The following is a 19,401-nucleotide window of genomic DNA, read 5'->3' as shown; positions in this document are numbered from 1 at the left end:
CCAGACTACTGCACTGGGCAGCACAGCATGGGGAGGAGGTGACCAGCCCTCTGTGGAGAAAGAAGTGGTTCGGGACTATTTAGAAAAGCTGGACGAGCACAAGTCCATGGGGCCAGATGCGTTGCATCCGAGAGTGCTAAAGGAGTTGGCAGATGTGATTGCAGATCCATTGGCCATTATCTTTGAAAACTCATGGCAATCGGGGGAAGTCCCGGATGACTGGAAAAAGGCTAATGTAGTGCCCATCTTTAAAAAAGGGAAGAAGGAGGATCCTGGGAACTACAGGCCAGTCAGACTCACCTCAGTCCCTGGAAAAATCATGGAGCAGGTCCTCAAGGAATCAATTCTGAAGCACTTGGAGGAGAGGAAAGTGATCAGGAACAGTGATCATGGATTCACCAAGGGCAAGTCATGCCTGACTAATCTAATTGCCTTCTATGATGAGATAACTGGCTCTGTGGATGAGGGGAAAGCGGTGGACGTGTTGTTCCTTGACTTTAGCAAAGCTTTTGACACTGTCTCTCACAGTATTCTTGCCAGCAAGTTAAAGAAATATGGGCTGGATGAATGGACTATAAGGTGGATAGAAAGCTGGCTAGATTGTCGGGCTCAAGGGGTAGTGATCAATGGCTCCATGTCTAGTTGACAGCCGGTATCAAGTGGAGTGCCCCAAGGGTCGGTCCTGGGGCCGGTTTTGTTCAGTATCTTCATAAATGATTGGAGGATCGTGTGGATTGCACCCTCAGCAAGTTCGCAGATGACACTAAACTGGGAGGAGAGGTAGATACGCTGGAGGGTAGGGATAGGATACAGAGGGACCTAGACAAATTGGAGGATTGGGCCAAAAGAAATCTGATGAGGTTCAACAAGGACAAGTGCAGAGTCCTGCACTTAGGACGGAAGAATCCCATGCACCGCTACAGACTAGGGGCCGAATGGCTCGGCAGCAGTTCTGCAGAAAAGGACCTAGGGGTTACAGTGGACGAGAAGCTGGATATGAGTCAACAGCGTGCCCTTGTTGCCAAGAAGGCCAATGGCATTTTGGGATGTATAAGTAGGGGCACTGCCAGCAGATCAAGGGACATGATTGTTTCCCTCTATTCGACACTGGTGAGGCCTCATCTGGAGTACTGTGTCCAGTTTTGGGCCCCACACAACAAGAAGGATGTGGAAAAATTGGAAAACGTCCACCGGAGGACAACAAAAATGATTAGGGGACTGAAACACATGACTTATGAGGAGAGGCTGAGGGAACAGGGGATGTTTAGTCTACGGAAGAGAAGAAAGAGGGGGGATTTGATAGCTGCTTTCAACTACCTGAAAGGGGGTTCCAAAGAGGATGGCTCTAGACTGTTCTCAGTGGTAGCAGATGACAGAACAAGGAGTAATGGTCTCAAGTTGCAGTGGGGGAGATTTAGGTTAGATATTAGGAAAAGCTTTTTCACTAGGAGGGTGGTGAAACACTGGAATGCGTTACCTAGGGAGGTGGTAGAATCTCCTTCCTTAGAGGTTTTTAAGGTCAGGCTTGACAAAGCCCTGGCTGGGATGATTTAATTGGAGATCGGTCCTGCTTTGAGCAGGGGGTTGGACTAGATGACCTCCTGAGGTCCCTTCCAACCCTGATATTCTATGATTCTATGACCCTGGGTAAGATAATGGAGCAGCTGATAAGGGACATGATTAATAAAGACCAAAAGGAATGTAATGGAATTAATATGAATCAGTGTGGGTTTATAGAAAATAGACCCTATCAAACTAACTTGATTTTTTTTTTTTTAATGAGAACACAAGTTTGCTTGATAAAGGTAATAGTGTTGACCTAACAGACTTGGACTTGGTACTGCTCAACATTCTGATTAAAAAATTAGAATAGAAAATTAATATGGCACTCATTAAATGGATTAAAAACTGGTTAACTGCAAACTTAACTATAACTGTAAACAAGGAATTGTCACAAACATGTTTGTTTCCACTGGGGTCCTGCAGGGCTCAGTTCTTGGTCCTATGCTATTTAACATTTTTATCAATGACCTGGAAAAATCAAAATCATCACTGATAAAGTTTGTAGATGACACAAAAATTGGGTGTGCACTAATTAATGAAGAGGATAAGTCATGGATGCAGAGCTATCCGCATCGCTTGGTAAAATGGACACAGGCAAACAATATGCATTTAATACAGCTAAATGTAAATGTATACATCTAGGAACAAAGAATGTAGGCCATACGTACAGGATGGGGGACTCAATCCTGGGAACCAGTGACTCTGAAAAGGATTTGGGGGTTGTAGTGGACAGTCAACTGAACACGAGCTCCCAGTGTGGCACTGTGGCCAAAAGAGCTAATGAGACCCTTAGATTTATAAATAGGGGAAACTCGAATAGAAGTAGAGAGGTTATTTTACCACTGTACTTGGCATTGGTGTGACCGATGCTGAAATACTGTGTCCGGTTCTGGTGTCCACAATTCAAGAAGGATGGTGATACATTGAAGAGGGTTCAGAGAAGAGCCACAAGAATGATTACAGGATTAGAAAACACGCTGTATGGTGATAAACTCAAGGAGCTCAATCTGTTTAGTTTAACAAAGAGAAGGCGGAGGGGTGACTTGATCACAATCTACAAGTACCTACATGGGGAAACAAATACTTAATAAAGAACTCCTCTTCTGTCTAGCTGAGAAAGGTTTAACATGATTCAATGGCTGAAAGTTAAAGCTAGATAAATTCAGACTGTGCGAGTAATTTACCATTGGAACAGTGTACCAAGGGTCGTAGTAGACTCTCCATGATGACAATTTTAAAATCAAGATTGGATTTTTTTTTATTTTTTTTTAAAAACACCAGCTCTAGGTATTATCTGGGGGAAGTTTTATGGCCTGTGCTATACAGGAGGTTTGATTAGATAATCATAATGATCCCTTCTGGTCTTAGAATCTATGAACTCCCATTCATCCATGTCAGAAAATGACTCACTGAGGACAGCAGGTTGCTCGCCTCTGGGCAGTGGCAGGACCCAGCTGGCTCCACCCATAGAGAAGCCTTTGGCATCATGGAACAGACAAGGGGGTCCTAACCACCCCACTCTACTTGTGCCTCTTGCTCAGGCTCCAAAGGGGTGCAGCCAGCCAGGTATCTAGGGCAGGGTAGCAGAGAGGAGAGCTGGCAGGGAGTCACCAGTGGTCAAAGAAGGGAGGAGAGAGAAAGCAGCAAGCTGCTGCTGAGGCTGGGCTGAGCTTCCATCCCCCATATCTGAATACAAGGGACTCCCTGCACACTCTCTCCATTGCTATCCTGCCCTGTCCTGGACACCTGGTCAGCCACAGCCCCACGTCCCCTGACAACCTCATTCCACCCTCACCCTGTTTGAAAGCCAATGGCCTAAATTGAATAAGGTGCAACCACCAGGACAACGAGCCTGAAATGGGGAAAAGAAACCATGAATTTACCTTCATTTCTGTAGCTGGTGCTGGGAACTCACTGGCACGAGGGAAAAGTAACAGAACCAACATAACGATCACAGCAGAGAAGAAAACCATAATGACAGAGAATCTGAGGAAAGAATTGGACAGGAAGAATCCCACTATTAGGTCTCCCAGCCACACAGCTCCTTTTATAAATGAGACATTGACACTGCTCACATTTTGTCCATACCACATCAAACAAACCAATATCCCCATATCCCTCTTCTCGGCCTAACCCCAGCCCAGGTATTTAGTGCAGCCACAGGACTCCAAAAAAAGCACCCCTCACAAATTCAAAAGAATTCTACTCTTCTTTTGTCCTTCCCATTAAGATATAAAGTGCCAACATACTGAAATGAAAGATAGTAATTCCCCATAAATCAGACACTGGTAGTGAAGCAGTACCCAGAAAATCTGATTTTCAAAACCACTTAGGGCAACTGGTCATACAATTTCCACTTGATCCCCTAGGCAGCACTGAAAATCTCAGACTTGTAGCGTAAGGTTTGAATTGGATGTTTTGCTGGAGCCTGGTACAGAATAGTCTCTGTACTGCCTACCCATAAGAGCACCGGGAAATAGTTACATTTGCTTGAATCAATCATTTTAATTATTTATGCGACTTTCATGGGGGGAATCTTGGCTCAGTGAGCAAAGACTTAAAAAACAGATGAGTCTCTTAATCAGCATCCTGTCCCACAACCACACATGGGCTTTAGAGTGACAAGCTCCTGAAGTGATTTAACCTTCACTGCTGCAACAAAAAGACAAATGGGAAAGGCCAAGCCCTGGAAAAGTGCCCTTTAGGAATTAAATAAATATATATATGACAGTTCACACCCAAAATCCGCCAATAATCCTTCCCACCCTACTTGGTATGTACAAGTACTCTACACACTGTAGCACTCTATGGAGAGCGGGTAGACTACAAATGAGCTGGTTAGTGTTTATGGACTCAATCTAACTCCCTCTTAAATTAATGAGAGTCTGCTATTAACAGGAGATTAAAATGGATCCTATTCAAGCTGTGAGGAATTAAAGAAACAGTGCCCTAAAATCCAGATGTACTAGGACAGTCAGGCATTTCACTTCTAATAACTTTAGCTTTCTTTATCCAGAAGGCTACATCTCCTTACCTTGCAAGACCGGAGGTCCTGGATAACAGCATGCAGAGCAGCAACATCAAGACACAGAGCAGCGCTAAAATAAATACTCCTGGCCCCACCCCAAGCACAGTGCCAGCCATTCTGGAGGAAAGAGAAAGCATCAGCAAACCTGCTTCAGCTGGCCTTCCTCAATCACACAGAGGATAGATTTTTCTGCAGGTTCCATTTTTAAAACATGTAACTATTCAAAAATAAAAACAAATACTTTAACACTAACAAACTAAGTGCAGAGAACAACCTGGGAAACTAACTATCATCTCCTCAGGCTAGTAATTTCATCTGGTAATTATTCTTCAGGTAATGCTATGTGAAGACACTGGAAGTATAAGAACAAGGAGATTTTTTTGTTTTAGGACTATTTGTTAACTATATTCTGTTTACCCAAATTCCTGCTCCAATTCCAGCTTCATATGGACTTTTTAAAAAATAAATTTATATTCTAAACTGTTATGTAGTGTTGTGTGTATTATGAAATGCATTCCACCCAAGAGGAGTATATCTTAGTGAAGTGATCCTGGTGTATAGTTTGCATACCATTTGTTAAATATGTACAACATTTTGGGAGCCAGCTAAATGAAAGGTGCTACATAAATAAAGAAAAGGAAAGAAAAGGAGTACTTGTGTACAAGTACTCCTTTTCTTTTTGCGAATACAGACTAACACGGCTGTTCCTCTGAAACCGTACATAAATAAAGGTTATTAGTACAAAAGAGTTGATGCACAGTACATCAGCCGAATACACTAAGGGAGTTTACATGCTGTGTATTATTTTATGTATGCTTTCAAATTTAGGTGAATTACCTTTCACTGATGACAGCTGGCAGTTAGAATGATTAATGTTTAAATATCTAGTAACCTCTTCTACTACAAGCTGAGACACCAACTTTTTCACCCACCAAGGAGAGCTACTAACGGGCTAGGATTCACCCACAGTCCATCTGCACGGTAGGAAAATAGTCCTGGTCATTTCCCCTTGCACAGAAATAGCTTGGAGTTTCCAGGCACCCAGAAGTGGTCCGACTGGCCCCCGCAGCCGGACCCAGCCCGTGGGACGATTCTGTCCGGACCGGGCGGCAGCATTTTGCTCTGCCATGGGGTCCCGCACACGGGCGGGGCTTCGCAGCTGCCGCAAGGTCGCAGCAGGCGGCTGCAGCATTTGCCTGGAGCAGCGCGGCCCAGGCCCCTGCGGGGGAGGCCAGGCCCCTGCCGGCTCTTGGGCCGCCGGAGCCCACCCGGGAGCCAGGGCTCCGCTGAGCCGTGGGACCCCCCCAGGCAGATTCCTGCGCGGAGCCCGGGCCGGGGCCGGGGCCGGGGCGGTGCGGGGAGCCGCGGACCCAGCCGTAACGCCTGGGGAGGATGGAGACCCAGCGAGCCGGGGGTGCAGTAGCCCCCCGCGGCCCGGTGCCCACGGGCCGCGCTCCGTACGGGCTGCGGGCTCCCACCGTCCACTGGCCTCAGCGCACCCCACGCTCGGGGCCGCCTCAGCCGCCCCGCGCCCCGCGCCCGCATCCGGATCCGGCGCCTCAGAGCCGGCCGCGCGCGGGGCCTCACGGACACTCGAGGGGCCGGAGAAGCCCCGGCCTGGCCCTGGGGTCGGTCTCGCGGGCGGGGCGGCACTGCCCGGGCCCGGGCCCGGGCCCAAGGCGTCGGCTCCTACCTGCGCCCGGGCCGGGCCCCGACACTTCGCTTTCCCCCGGCTGCTCGAGCTCACACGATGGGGCGCCAAAGAGAGCCAATGGCAGATAAGCTTCTATTCCGGGCTGTGGCTGTGCACCAGTCAGCATCCCCCTCTCAGCAGCGCCTCGCTCTCCGCTTGCCCGCTCTTCGCGGCCGGTTTCCCCGGGCAACCAGCCGCCTCGCGCGTGTTGAAATGTGCCATCTGATTGGTTAGTGCACAGCGCTGGGCGCCAATCACTGTGGCCCGCTCCGCTGCCCCGTATCGCTATTGGTTACAGCAACTCTCCCCCCCCACCACGTGACAGGCGGTCCGCGACTGAGGGCGGAACACGGCAGCTCGGCTCGCGGCGACGCCGGCCCCGCCTCCTCGTTCCGGGGCGGGAGAGTCGAGCTGGGCCCCGCCCCCGGCCGACGGTTCCTCGCGCCGGAGGGGCTCGTGCGGCGCCCCTGAGGAGCCCTGCGGGCTCGGGGGTGGCCGGGCACGTGGGCATCGGGTCCCGGCTCCGTCCTGGATCCTCTCGCCTCTGAGATCCGCCTTCCCGCTCCTTCGCCTGAGGGGGAGGCTCCCCCGGTGCTCGGCCGGCGGGGTCCCCGGGCTTTCACGGGCAGCCGACGCCCCAGGTCCCAGCCACCGCGCTCGCTGCCCCAGGCCTCCTGCGCCACGGGCCTGTGTCGTGGTTGGGTTTAGCCCGGTCTCGTGGCTCGCGGGCTGCGGGATCCGCTTGTCCTCTGTGCCCCAGCGAGGCTGAAGAAGCCCCGCCAATCCCTGTGTCTAGCCCTCAGACGGCGCCACAAAATGTGGGGGCCGCCCCCCTAGAGACGACCCCGCAGCCCGGGGCTGGCTCCCTGCGAATCTGTCCGCTCTCCTTTGTGTGCCCGAGCCCCTGACTGAAGGAACACCCCCCAACCAGCCAGCCCCCTCCAGGTGGGTGAATCCCCCAGATGAGGGAGCCCCCTCGCTTGTCTGATACCATACAGCGTGAGGAATCTTCCCCCCCTGGTGCCCTGTACCACCAGCCTGTTTGGAAAACTCTCCTGAGCAACAATCTTGACATGCTAAATCCCCATCCCACTGCACCTCCCCTCCCTCATTAGGCCCCACCTCTACATACCCCCAACTTCTTCTTTTCACCTCCTTGAAGACCACTCCCTCCACTCTCATCTTGTTCTTAAAAGGATACTGCTACTAACCAAATTACAAACACTAAAAATATAATAAAATAGTTACAAACACATCAAAACTCATTTAGAAATAAGAAAAGGAGGACTTGTGGCACCTTAAAGACTAACCAATTTATTTGAGCATAAGCTTTTGTGAGTTACAGCTCACTTCATCAGATGATGTATCCGATGAAGTGAGCTGTAGCTCAGGAAAGCTTATGCTTATGCTCATGCTCAAATAAATGTGCGAGTCTCTAAGGTGCCACAAGTACTCCTTTTCTTTTTGCGAATACAGACTAACACGGCTGCTATTCTGAAACCTGTCATTTAGAAATGTTTTACAATAAAGACATTTGAACAATTCCATTTTAACCTTTATTCTTACTGTTCTACAACTATTTTCATAGAGGTCATCATCATCAGGACTGAACTTGCAATTGTCAAAGCTATAATAGAGTGCTCAACCACCTCAGCCATAGGAACCACCAGTAAGGAGAAGGTACTGTGTAGTCTGCTATGTGGAGCAGCCCAACAGGGTGATGACAGAGAAAATCTGCATTTTTATTTTTCTAGTTCAAGTACTGAGGCTTGGTGGAGGCCCTAGGGTGGTGACTGGAGATGCCTGTGGGGTTGAGAATTCGAAGTTGTTGGATCTCCACTGATGGGGTAAGGGGAAAATCTTGAACATGTCTCTGCCTTGACATCAGTTCTGTCACTTTCATGCGGTAAAGGAAAGTTTAATCAGAATAAACATTAACTGGAGGCAAAAAGGTGACCAAAGGATGTTCTGATTAATAGAAACTGGATTTGACAAAAATAGCAAATTGCATCGTTTCTGTCTGTTGGGTAAGCAGCTTTTGAAGCCAAACAGGAAGATGCAAACAATTCTAGTGTGTGATATTGGAGGCTCCATTCTTGTTCCTTGTCATTTAATAAACGTCTTTCCGTAGTAAATTATTAAGTCAGGATTTTCTCTGGTCTGGGCCTGAGGAAGTGAGATGAGAGGACAGGAAATCAAACAAACAAGCCTTCCCTTGGCATCACTGTCTCATTGTGTTTCATGAAAGGTGCCACTCTTCATAATTTTTTTTAAAGTGGCCTCTCTTTGATAGCTGAGCTCAGCAACTCTGAAACAAGGGCTCTCTGCTGTTATTCACAGACATGATTAATTTGCTGTTTCCATCAATCAGAAGATCCGTGCACTGACAGAATGCAACTGAGTATTTGAAAAGATTCCTGCCTTAGGTTTGCTATGGTCATATCAAGGAAGGGCCTGAACCAGCCCAGCCCACTCAACTTCAGGGAAATTTGGATCACACTCTGAACTCTGTGGCTCGGGCCTCTCCCTGGTTACATTCAGGGATAAGTTTCAGAGTAGCAGCCGTGTTAGTCTGTATCCTCAAAAAGAAAAGGAGGACTTGTGGCACCTTAGAGACTAACACATTTATTTGAGCATAAGCTTTCATGAGCTACAGCTCACTTCATCAGATGCATCCAGTGGAAAATACAGTGGGGAGATTTATATACACAGAGAACATGAAACAATGAGTGTTACCATACACACTGTAACGAGAGTGATCAGGTAAGGTGAGCTATTACCAGCAGGAGAGTGTGTGTGTGTGTGGGGGGGGGGGGGGGAACCTTTTGTAGTGATAATCAAGGTGGGCCATTTCCAGCAGTTGACAAGAACGTCTGAGGAACAGTGGGGGGTGGGGGGGAGGAATCAACATGGGGAAACAGTTTTGCTTTGTGTAATGACCCATCCACTCCCAGTCTTTATTCAGGTCTAAGTTAATTGTATCCAGTTTGCAAATTAATTCCAATTCAGCAGTCTCTCATTGGAGTCTGTTTTTGAAGGTTTTTTGTTGAAGAATTGCAACTTTTAGGTCTGTAATCGAGTGACCAAAGAGATTGAAGTGTTCTCCGACTGGTTTTTGAATGTTATAATTCTTGACGTCCTTCTTGTGTCCATTGATTCTTTTACGTAGAGACTGTCCAATTTGGCCAATGTACATGGCAGAGGGGCATTGCTGGCACGGCTCATGATGGCATATATCACATTGGTAGATGTGCAGGTGAACGAGCCTCTGATAGTGTGGCTGATGTGATTAGGCCCTATGATGGTGTCCCCTGAATAGATATGTGGACACAGTTGGCAATGGGCTTTGTTGCAAGGATAGGTTCCTGGGTTAGTGGTTCTGTTGTGTGGTGTAAAAAGAAAAAAGAAAAAGCGTACTTGTGGCACCTTAGAGACTAGCCAATTTATTTGAGCATAAGCTTTCGTGAACTACAGCTCACTTCATCGGATGGTGTGTGGTTGCTGGTGAGTATTTGCTTCAGGTTGGGGGGCTGCCTGTAAGCAAGGACTGGCCTGTCTCCCAAGATCTGGGAGAGTGATGGGTCGTCCTTCAGGATAGGTTGTAGATCCTTGATGATGCATTGGAGAGGTTTTAGTTGGGGGCTGAAGGTGATGGCTAGTGGCTTTCTGTTATTTTCTTTGTTGGGCCTGTCCTGTAGTAGGTGACTTCTGGGTACTCCTCTGGCTCTGTCAATTTGTTTCTTCACTTCGGCAGGTGGGTATTGTAGTTGTAAGAATGCTTGATAGAGATCTTGTAGGAGTTTGTCTCTGTCTGAGGGGTTGGAGCAAATGCGGTTGTATCGTAGAGCTTGGCTGTAGACAATGGATCGTGTGGTGTGGTCTGGATGAAAGCTGGAGGCATGTAGGTAGGAATAGTGGTCAGTAGGTTTCCGGTATAGGGTGGTGTTTATGTGACCATCGCTTATTAGCACCGTAGTGTCCTGGAAGTGGATCTCTTGTGTGGACTGGTCCAGGCTGAGGTTGATGGTGGGACGGAAATTGTTGAAATCGTGGTGGAATTCCTCAAGGGCTTCTTTTCCATGGGTCCAGATGATGAAGATGTAATCAATGTAGTGCAAGTAGAGTAGGCGGCATTAGGGGATGAGAGCTGAGGAAGCGTTGTTCTAAATCAACCATAAAAATGTTGGCGTATTGTGGGGCCATGTGGGTACCCATAGCAGTGCCGCTGATTTGAAGGTATACATTGTCCCCAAATGTGAAATAGTTATGGGTGAGGACAAAGTCACAAAGTTCAGCCACCAGGTTTGCCGTGCCATTATCGGGGATACTGTTCCTGACGGCTTGTAGTCCATCTTTGTGTGGAATGTTGGTGTAGAGGGCTTCAGGGATAAAACTTGGTTCTTTCAGTATCTGTAACATTTTCTGAAAAGGCAATAGGAAAACTTGCTCTGAAAAGTCACTCTGCACAAATGGCTCCATGCAGCCCCCCGTTTAGGATTGCTCAAATAGGGCAAAAATGTTTAGTTTAAGTAACAGTTAAAAAGATGTTTTTTGTAACTGCTAGCCTTGCAGATTCCACTTGGAATATGAGAACCAGGTTGGGCTCTTCACCGTTACGTATTATCCTCATTAATAAAGATCCTGCAGACCCATATTGTGCCCCGAGTGATACCTGTGAAATCCCCATTGCCTACAATGGATCTGCACAGGTGTAACTGACTGAAACTGAGTAAACAATTCTGTTGCTGATGCAGAAGGAGTAGACTCCTGCTCCTTCATCTATAGCTGTGTTGGCTCTAATAGGAGGAAAGAGCAGAAAAATTTATCCCTGTCACTAAAGTCAGCAAGCAGGTCTGTGTCTGCATACACACAGAGAGTAGGTTTAATAAGTAAAAATGTCATTTTCACTTGGTCACTTTTCAGAGCAGAACTGCAATTTAAGCTTCCAAATCCTCCAACACCTTCTCTGTGCATGCTCTGCTCAGGTCACACCTAGGTAACAGCCTGTGTAATGGTGCCTAAAAAACCCATACTGAGTTTAAACAGAGGAGGGGAGAAAACCTCTCCTGTTTACAAGCAAGCAGCTTGGTTACACCCCCATGCAGCTGCTAGAGCTACTAATCATGGAGACAGGTACTCACAGCTGCAACCAATGGGGGAAACAATGCCTTCTATAAAGGAGGGAGTATAGAGATGGAAGGGGAGGCAGAAAGGCGTAGGACAAAGGGGTGACAGCCATGCACCAGGCTGCCTCCAAGAAAGTAACCAAGCAACTGAAGCGGACTGAAAGCTGTAAAATTAAAGGACTGCTAGCCTTAATTAGAGGTGAAGGTCCATGTATTGACCTGACTGAAGACAGGCTAAGGTCAGTCAGCCCAGAAAAGCTCGGGCCCCTCGAAAGACCACACCAAGAGACTGCGAGAGCCTGATATAGCTCTCACCAAGATAATAAGTGGGAGGCATTGACCTTCCCTTTGCTTCTTAGGGAGGAAAATCTCAAGATCTTGGAATGAAAGGCTACGTCTACACTGCCCAGTTAGCCTGGGTAATTCACACCTGGGTTAGTCTAGCCCAGCTGTGAGCAACCCCCAAATGGGTTACTAATTCTACTGGTGTTACTGTGTCATAACTGTTGCTGTTCTCACCCCTGTGCGTCTGGGGGGTGCATCCCATGGCTGTCTGTGCAGAAGACATTCTATGATTCTTTCCCAGTCAACTGTGTTAATTAAAAGGGAGAACCTTTCTGGGGGGGGAATTGTAGGAAGGCATCACAGGGCTATCAGCACTTGAGTGATTTTGCTTGTGGGTTTCAGCCTGCGGGCTTGTCTACACTTACAGTGCTACAGCTGTGCCATTGTAGCGCTTAGTGAAGATGCTACCTACACCAACATAAGGTGGAGGTGCCCCACCTCCCTGAGAGGCCATAGCTATGTCGATGGGAGAAGCCTTATGTGATGCGGTGGACCAGGCCCTGTGGCCCCCTGCTGGAGGCCTTGTGACCCTGCCATACCCTGCCCCAGAAAAGGGCAGTGGAGAGGGTCCTCCATAGGCCATGGCTATATGGGACATGGCCTATCAGAAAGGGGCTGCTGGGAGCAGCTGATCAGAGCCTAGCAGACTAGTATAAGAGCTGCAGGGCCAGAATGAGATCAGTTGCTGCCTGGAGCTGGAAGTGGGAGGACTGGGTGCATAGCTGACTGGCTGGAAGAGCAGCAGGACTGTGGACAGCTCACTGCAGGCAGGACTGAGCCTAGGGAAGGCTACCAAAGGCCAGGTGCCTGGCTGACTGGAAGAGCAGCAGGACCATGGACATGTCAGTGCGGGCAGGCTGACTTGAGGGGACTGAGCCCAGAACCTAGCCAGACCAGCCGAGAGTACTGTGATGTGCCCTCCTGGTCTGGTTGAAGACCGACCCCAAGCGAGCACTACCAAAAGGACAGCAACCAAGGGTACCGAAATGGGCCCCTGTTGGGCTGTTAAAGAAAGCATTTTCTCTGGGGAGGAAGCTTTGGTCCTACGGCCCCATACCAGGGCCATGAGAAAGAACTAGAGACAGTATACCCCAGAAGTGGGGACAGTGTGTGTGACTTGGCCAGAGGGCTGAGTCACAGAAGACCCGCCGAAAGAACGAGCGGCTGAGGAGAGCGGGGTACTCGCAAGAGGCAGATGCCACCCTGTTGTAAGAACTGAAAGAAATGCAGGCTCACACCTGCCCAGAAAGGAGGTGCCCATGAGAGGCGGGTGCTGACCCCGTTACACCCTTCCATCAATATAGTGCTATCTACACTGGGGGTTAGGTTGGCAATAATTACATCATTCAGGGGTGTGGTTTTGCCACATGCCTGAGCCATGCAGTTATACTGTCATAAGTTGGTAGTGTAGGTCAAGCTTGAGTTAAAGCAGAGCCCAAGCTGTAACCCACACCTCAAGCCAGCTAAACTAGCTTGGGCTTACAGCATCTTGTTTTCTGTGTGGACAGAAATGGGGTGGGGTAAGACTAAAATCCAGGTAAGAATCTGGGTTAACTCTGCGGTGTAAAAACAGCCTAAGTGAAGTGACTCCAGTTAAATTATATCTTATTTATTATGCACATAGTGCAGCTAACACTAGCTAACTACAGGCAACTGCTCTGGTACTTCCCCTCAGGCCCAGCAAGGGCATCCACTCGCAGCTTCCCGCTTCCCAGCCATTACCCGCGTCTCTCTCCCTTCTGACTAGTGTGTTTCCCAGCCACACTGTTCCCTGCCTTTGCTTTGTTATTCCCAGCATAGGCAGGCTGCCAAGCACACCTGCTCGCTTTCTCTTCAGTGACTGACAGAGTGATTGTCAACAGTTAAAAGGTGCCACACAGCTCTTTCTATGCAAGCTTATTTTATTCTTAAGGTAATAGCACTATGGAGAAAACATAAAAAATAAGAAAAAGACCCCACATGCATGCTAATAATCTTACCAAAATTCACCCCAACCATAACCACTTCTGATAGGGCAGTCCTTCAAATCCCCTCCCACGGTGATTCCTTGTGGTTACATGTTCATTGCAGCTCAGAACAAGCAACCAGTGTGACCCTAAGAGCCCCTCAATGCCCACTGGCAAAGGGTTCACTGCCATATAACAGCAACTCCTATCAAGCCTAACAAATTCACTACACCTAACACTCTGCTGTCATGATATTCATCTCTAAAGAATGTCATGTAAGAGATCAAAAGAAAGCTCGTGATACACTGGTAGTTAATATCATTGTGAAAATGTATTCACACTCTGGGGAGTTATGGATACTTACTGATATTATGCTTTAAAGTCTGTGTCCAAATAAAGGGGGAACAGGTTCTCTTCCAGACAAGCAGGAGCATTGTTATCTCCCTAGTTCTAATGTAAACCGAGCATGGTGATATTAGAGACAACAGGCAGTCCATCTGCAGTAAACTCTAATGACCAGGATGATGAGGAAACAGCACACTAGAGGACACACCAGAGTCTGAATGTCACAGGTTCATCCTGACACTGGTGACAAAGACAATCAACTTTGGGGAATATAAGGAGAAGCAAAAAGATATTTTGATTATCCATCAGTTAGGTAACAAAGAGGCCAGCACTCTCCCTATCTTTGAACAGTGGATCCCCTACCATGTGGGTGGGTGATGCTGAAAGGTTGCTTTAGGTAAGAAACTTACCTTGGACAAGAATTGTAGTGTGTTAAATTCTAGTCACTAGAAAGCATGCTTATGCTTTTGTTTTATTTTTGACCATTTTCTATGATTGCTTAATATCATTAAAATCTCTGTTCTTTATTAATAAATGTATTCTTGTTTTATTATAAATTCATCTCAGTGCTGTTATATTAAAGTGATGTGTTCACCTTCAGCTGAGTCAACAGGCTGGATCCTGCAGGGAGTCACTTCTGGAGAGCGTGGGAACTGAAGTACACCAAGGGTTAACCTGCAAGATAAAGTTAAGGCTGGTGAACTCTTGAGAACTCTATGTGGCTGGCTAACAAACTAGAGGGGAAAGGAGTTGTCACTCAGTTTAGCATCAGCAGACCCTTTTATGCTGAGATAGAGAGGTAACAGGGTGACTTACAGTTCTGGACTCCCTGAGAAAGCATCACACCCAGTCGTATGGGGCCTCAGTAGGCGCAGATGTTCCAATTCTAACCCAAGGATTTGGGCCCTCCCAATCCTAGGACAGGGGGGTGGCTTCAGAGGATTGATAACAGAGAAAGTATATTAGCATCCCCCTTACTAACAGAGAAGGTACATACAATGCAACAGTAACACATACACAATTGCATTTTTAATACAATGTACCCCAAAGGTATTAATTCAATACAGTTTAACTTAATTCAGTACACTTTATCTTCATTCCATAAGGTTTGTTCACAATATTGTCAGTCTGTCACAACATTAATTACCACCTATTTATATTACAGAAGCAAATGGATTACTAATGTTCTTTAAACTATTTACATGTAACCAAGAAATAAAATAATCTGGCTATTAAATAGGACTCCTCAACACTATAAAACAAAAATGCTGTAAAATCAACTATGAGATGAAGCCCAAGTAGAAATGTTAAGTCTTCTTACTTACCAGGAGATATTTTCAAAGGTGCAGAGGGCAGTTAGACAGCCAGGGTAAAATGTTTAAAAGCAGCTAAGTAATGTCGATGGAACTTAGCCTTCTACTTTCAATAGGACTCAGGCACTTCTGAAATTTTTCCCTCAACTTCCCAACAAAAGTCAATGGGAGTTGGGCACCTAACTCCCATTTATATACCATTGAAAATGAAGGAAAGAGGAAAGTGTGGCTACTTCATAGCATCCCCTGCAGGACCAAGGGTAGTACTGCAAGCACTCCCTGCTTCAGTCAAGTGGCAAGAGAGAATAGCTTTTCTCTGTATCTTTTTTTATGGCAGTTTTTCAAGTGTTTGAAAGACTATCATATCCCCCTCTCCCCTTACTCTCCTCTCTTCCAAACTAAACATACCCAGTTCCTTCAGCCTTTTCTCATATGGCTTGCATTCCATCCCTTTGATCATCTCTGTCACTTGCCTCTGGATCCTTTCCAGTTTCTCCACATCCTTTCTATACATTGGTGACTAAAATTTGGCCACAGTACTCCAGCTGAGGCCTAACCAGTGCCAAATAAAGTGGTACAATCACTTCCCATGACTTACATGCTCTATACCTTTGTTAATGTAACCTAAAATTGCATTTGCTTGTTTTGCAACAGCAACGCATTGTTGACTCATGTTGAGGTTGTGATCCTCTACAACTCCCAGATCCTTCTCAGCAGTGCTGATGCCAAGTCAGTTATGCCCCATTCTGTATTTGTGCATTTGTTTTTTTCTTCCCTAAGTGTAGCATCTTACATTTGCCTTCGTTAAATTTCATTTTGTTGTCTATAGCCCAGTCTCCAATTTATCAAGATCCTTCTGCATTTTCCTATGTCCTCCAAAGTGTTGGCACCCACCCCCCAGCTTTGAGTCATCTGCAGATTAAATCAGTGTGCTCTCTATTCCTATATCCAGGTGATTAATAAAGAGGTTAAACAACACCAGACCCAGAACAGATCCGTATGGAACTCCACTTGAGACTTCCTTCCAATCTGATGTCATTCCATTAATAGTTACTCTTTGGGCATGTCTACATTTACATTTTATAAGGCTCTAACTTGCTGGCTCAGGGAGGTGAAAAATCACCCCCCTGAACGCAGCAAGTCAGAGCGCTTTAAAGCGCTAGTGTAGACAGGCTCCGAGCGCTGGGAGCCACGCTCCCGGCACTCGGAGCTAATCCCCTCTTGGGAGCGTTCCCGCAGCAGCGCTTTGAAGTTTCCAGTGTAGACATACCCTTTGTTTGCCTAATTATGTATCCACTTAATGGTAGTTCCACCGAGCCCACATTTCTCCTGCTTACATATCAGAATGTCATGTGGGACTGTGTCAAAAGCCTTGCTGAAGTTCAGGTATATTATATCCACTGTATTCCCCCTCTCCACCAAACCAGTTACTCTGTCAAAGAAGGAAACCAAGCTGGTTTGGCATGATTTGTTGGTAAATTTATGCTGGGTGTTAGTGATTACCCCTTCATCCTCCAGGTATTCACAAATGGAATGTTTTATACATTTTGATACCTGGGAAGCTACTAGAGCAGTCAGGCTCACTGGTCTACAGTTCCCTGACTCCTCCTGTCCCCCCACTTTTTAAAGATGGGCACTATGTTAGCCCTTCTCCAGTCTTCTGGAACCTCTCCTGTCATCCATGAGTTTGCAAATATCATTGCTAGTGGCTCTGAGAATTCTTTGGCCAATTCCTTCAACACCCTGGGGTGAATAGCATCAGGCCCTGCTGACTTGAATTCATTCATATTAGTCAGTCAGATCCCTGACATGTTCTTTACTTATCCTGATCTGCATCCCTTCCTCTTTGTCTATGGTAACTTCTCTAGTCCTTGGATCACACTTTTCTTTTTTCTTTTTGGTGAGAAGACTGAAGCATTGAACAAAGTAGGCACTAAGCAGCTCTGCCTTCCTATCATCTTCCGTTACCAGCTCACCTTCTCCACCCACACCGTCCTTGATCTTTCTTTTTTTCTGACATATTTGAAGAACCCCTTCTTGTTGCCTCTAACATTCCTTGTCAATTGTAACTCATGCTTTGCCTTGGCTTTCTTGATTTTCTCCCTACACACTCATGCTATTCCCATGTAGACTTCCTAGGTGACATGCCCTTCCTTCCTGCATGTATGCCTCTTGGTTTTTAGATAGCTAAAAATCTACCTGTGGAGCCACATTGGCCTCCTGTGACTCTTATTCTGTCCTCATCTCCTCCTTTCCTTAGGATTTTGAATTCTATCAGATCATGATCACGTCCTCCCAAGTTCCTGACCATGTTCACGTTTGCAACTAATTCATCCCTGCTGGTCAAAACCAGATCCAAAATGGATGACCTCCGACTTGTTCCCTTCTGACCTTCTAGTCCTCTGGATGATTGCCTTGTTGATCTGAGTGGATTTTCCTTGAACAGAGGGTTTCAGGGTACCAATGCCTCCAGCAAGAGACAGAGAATGCCCGATAGACCATGTCACAGTTATATATGTCTGTTATGGTGAAAAGTGCTAATGGCTGCCGACAGGTGGATATTCGATCCAAAGATAATTACAGACCTAATTTGAAGTCAATGGATTCCAAGCACAACCTTTCAGGCCCATCAAAGAGGCAATCAAGCCCCGTTCTATAATTAAAACACCTGGGAGCTGTGGGGCTACCAGATGAGGCGCTAAGCTCAGAGCTAAGCCATGTGAATGGATGGATTTCCCCAATTGTGAGAATGACCCTGAGAGGAAGCAAAGAAGCAAGCTTCTTGGGTACAGTGGTCACAGGAGGGAAAGACTTGGAGATTTCTGAGCAAGGAAACTGCCTGCTGTTTGTTTCCACTGTGTTCAGGAAAACAGGACTCTGTACACTGTTAAAAAATAAACAAGATTACACCAGGAGTATACTTGACTCATATCACCCATTTCTCATCCTAATGATATCCACTCAGGCCAAAGGGCAACTATATATGTATGTATAAAGATTTTTTGAGCATCTGTCATATAATATAAAACATGAATGAAGTAACTATCCAGGCTTTTTTTAAAATATGGGCGGCTGTATTTTAAAGAAGCCTTATTGAGTGCTGTCAGGGTTCCCTCCCCACTCTGAACTCTGGGGTACAGACATGGGGACCTGCATGAAAGACCCCGTAAGCTTATTTCTACCAGCTTAGGTTAAAAACTTCTCCAAGGTACAAATACTTCCTTGTCCTTGGATGGTTCTGCTGCCACCACCAAGTGAGTTAGACAAAGATTCAGGAAAAGGACCACTTGGAGTTCCTGTTTCCCCAAAATATCCCCCCAAGTCCCTTCACCCCCTTTTCTGGGGAGGTTTGAGAATAATATACCAACCAAATAGGTAAACAAGGTGAGCACAGACCAAACCCTTGGGTTTTTAGGACACTAAAAACCAATCAGGTTCTTAAATGCAGAACTTTATTATAAAGAAAAAAAATAAAAGAAGCACCTCTGTAAAATCAGGATGGAAGGTAATTTTACAGAGTAATGAGATTTAAAACACAGGAGTCCCCTCTAGACAAAACTTCAAAGTTACTGAAAACACAGGAATAAACCTCCCTCTTAGCATAGGGAAAATTCACAATCTAAAACAAAAGATAAGCTAATGCATTTCCTTGCTATTACTTACAATTTTTGTAATCTAGGATGCTTATTTCAGGTAGGGTTTTAGGAGATGGTTTCTCTTACCCTGGTCCCTCTCTGTCCAAAGAGAAAAGGAGTACTTGTGGCACCTTAGAGACTAACCAATTTATTTGAACATAAGCTTTCGTGAGCTACAGCTCACTTCATCGGATGCATACTGTGGAAACTGCAGAAGACAGTATATACACAGAGACCATGAAACAATACCTCCTCCCACCCCACTCTCCTGCTGGTAATAGCTTATCTAAAGTGATCACTCTCCTTACAATGTGTATGATAATCAAGGTGGGCCATTTCCAGCACAAATCCAGGTTTTCTCACACTCCCCCTTCCAAAAACCACACACACAAACTCACTCTCCTGCT

The 19,401-nt window shown here is 46.5% G+C and overlaps 1 protein-coding gene across 2 annotated transcripts in view; it reads right to left on the bottom strand.

Annotated features, from left to right (window-relative positions):
* The window catches only part of TMEM218 (transmembrane protein 218), a 31,618-nt gene extending 25,069 nt beyond the window's left edge, over nt 1-6,549 (bottom strand). The window contains exons 1-3 of one of the 2 annotated variants that reach the window (XM_048827288.2): nt 6,285-6,549; nt 4,598-4,708; nt 3,447-3,549 (exon numbers count right to left, since the gene is read on the bottom strand). In XM_048827288.2, coding sequence (XP_048683245.2) covers nt 3,447-3,549; nt 4,598-4,707 — 213 coding nt within the window. In that variant the 5' untranslated portion in view covers nt 4,708; nt 6,285-6,549. Of the gene's footprint in view, nt 1-3,446; nt 3,550-4,597; nt 5,411-6,284 lie in introns of those variants that run through there. The other variant, XM_048827290.2, reaches the window with a different exon arrangement.
* Nucleotides 6,550-19,401: the final 12,852 nt, after the last annotated feature.

Source organism: Caretta caretta, chromosome 22 (assembly GCF_965140235.1).
Source record: "Caretta caretta isolate rCarCar2 chromosome 22, rCarCar1.hap1, whole genome shotgun sequence".
NCBI classification, from domain to species: Eukaryota; Metazoa; Chordata; order Testudines; family Cheloniidae; genus Caretta; species Caretta caretta.
The sequence above is the reverse complement of the archived record's forward strand: the minus strand, read 5'-3'. Positions and strand labels throughout refer to the sequence as shown.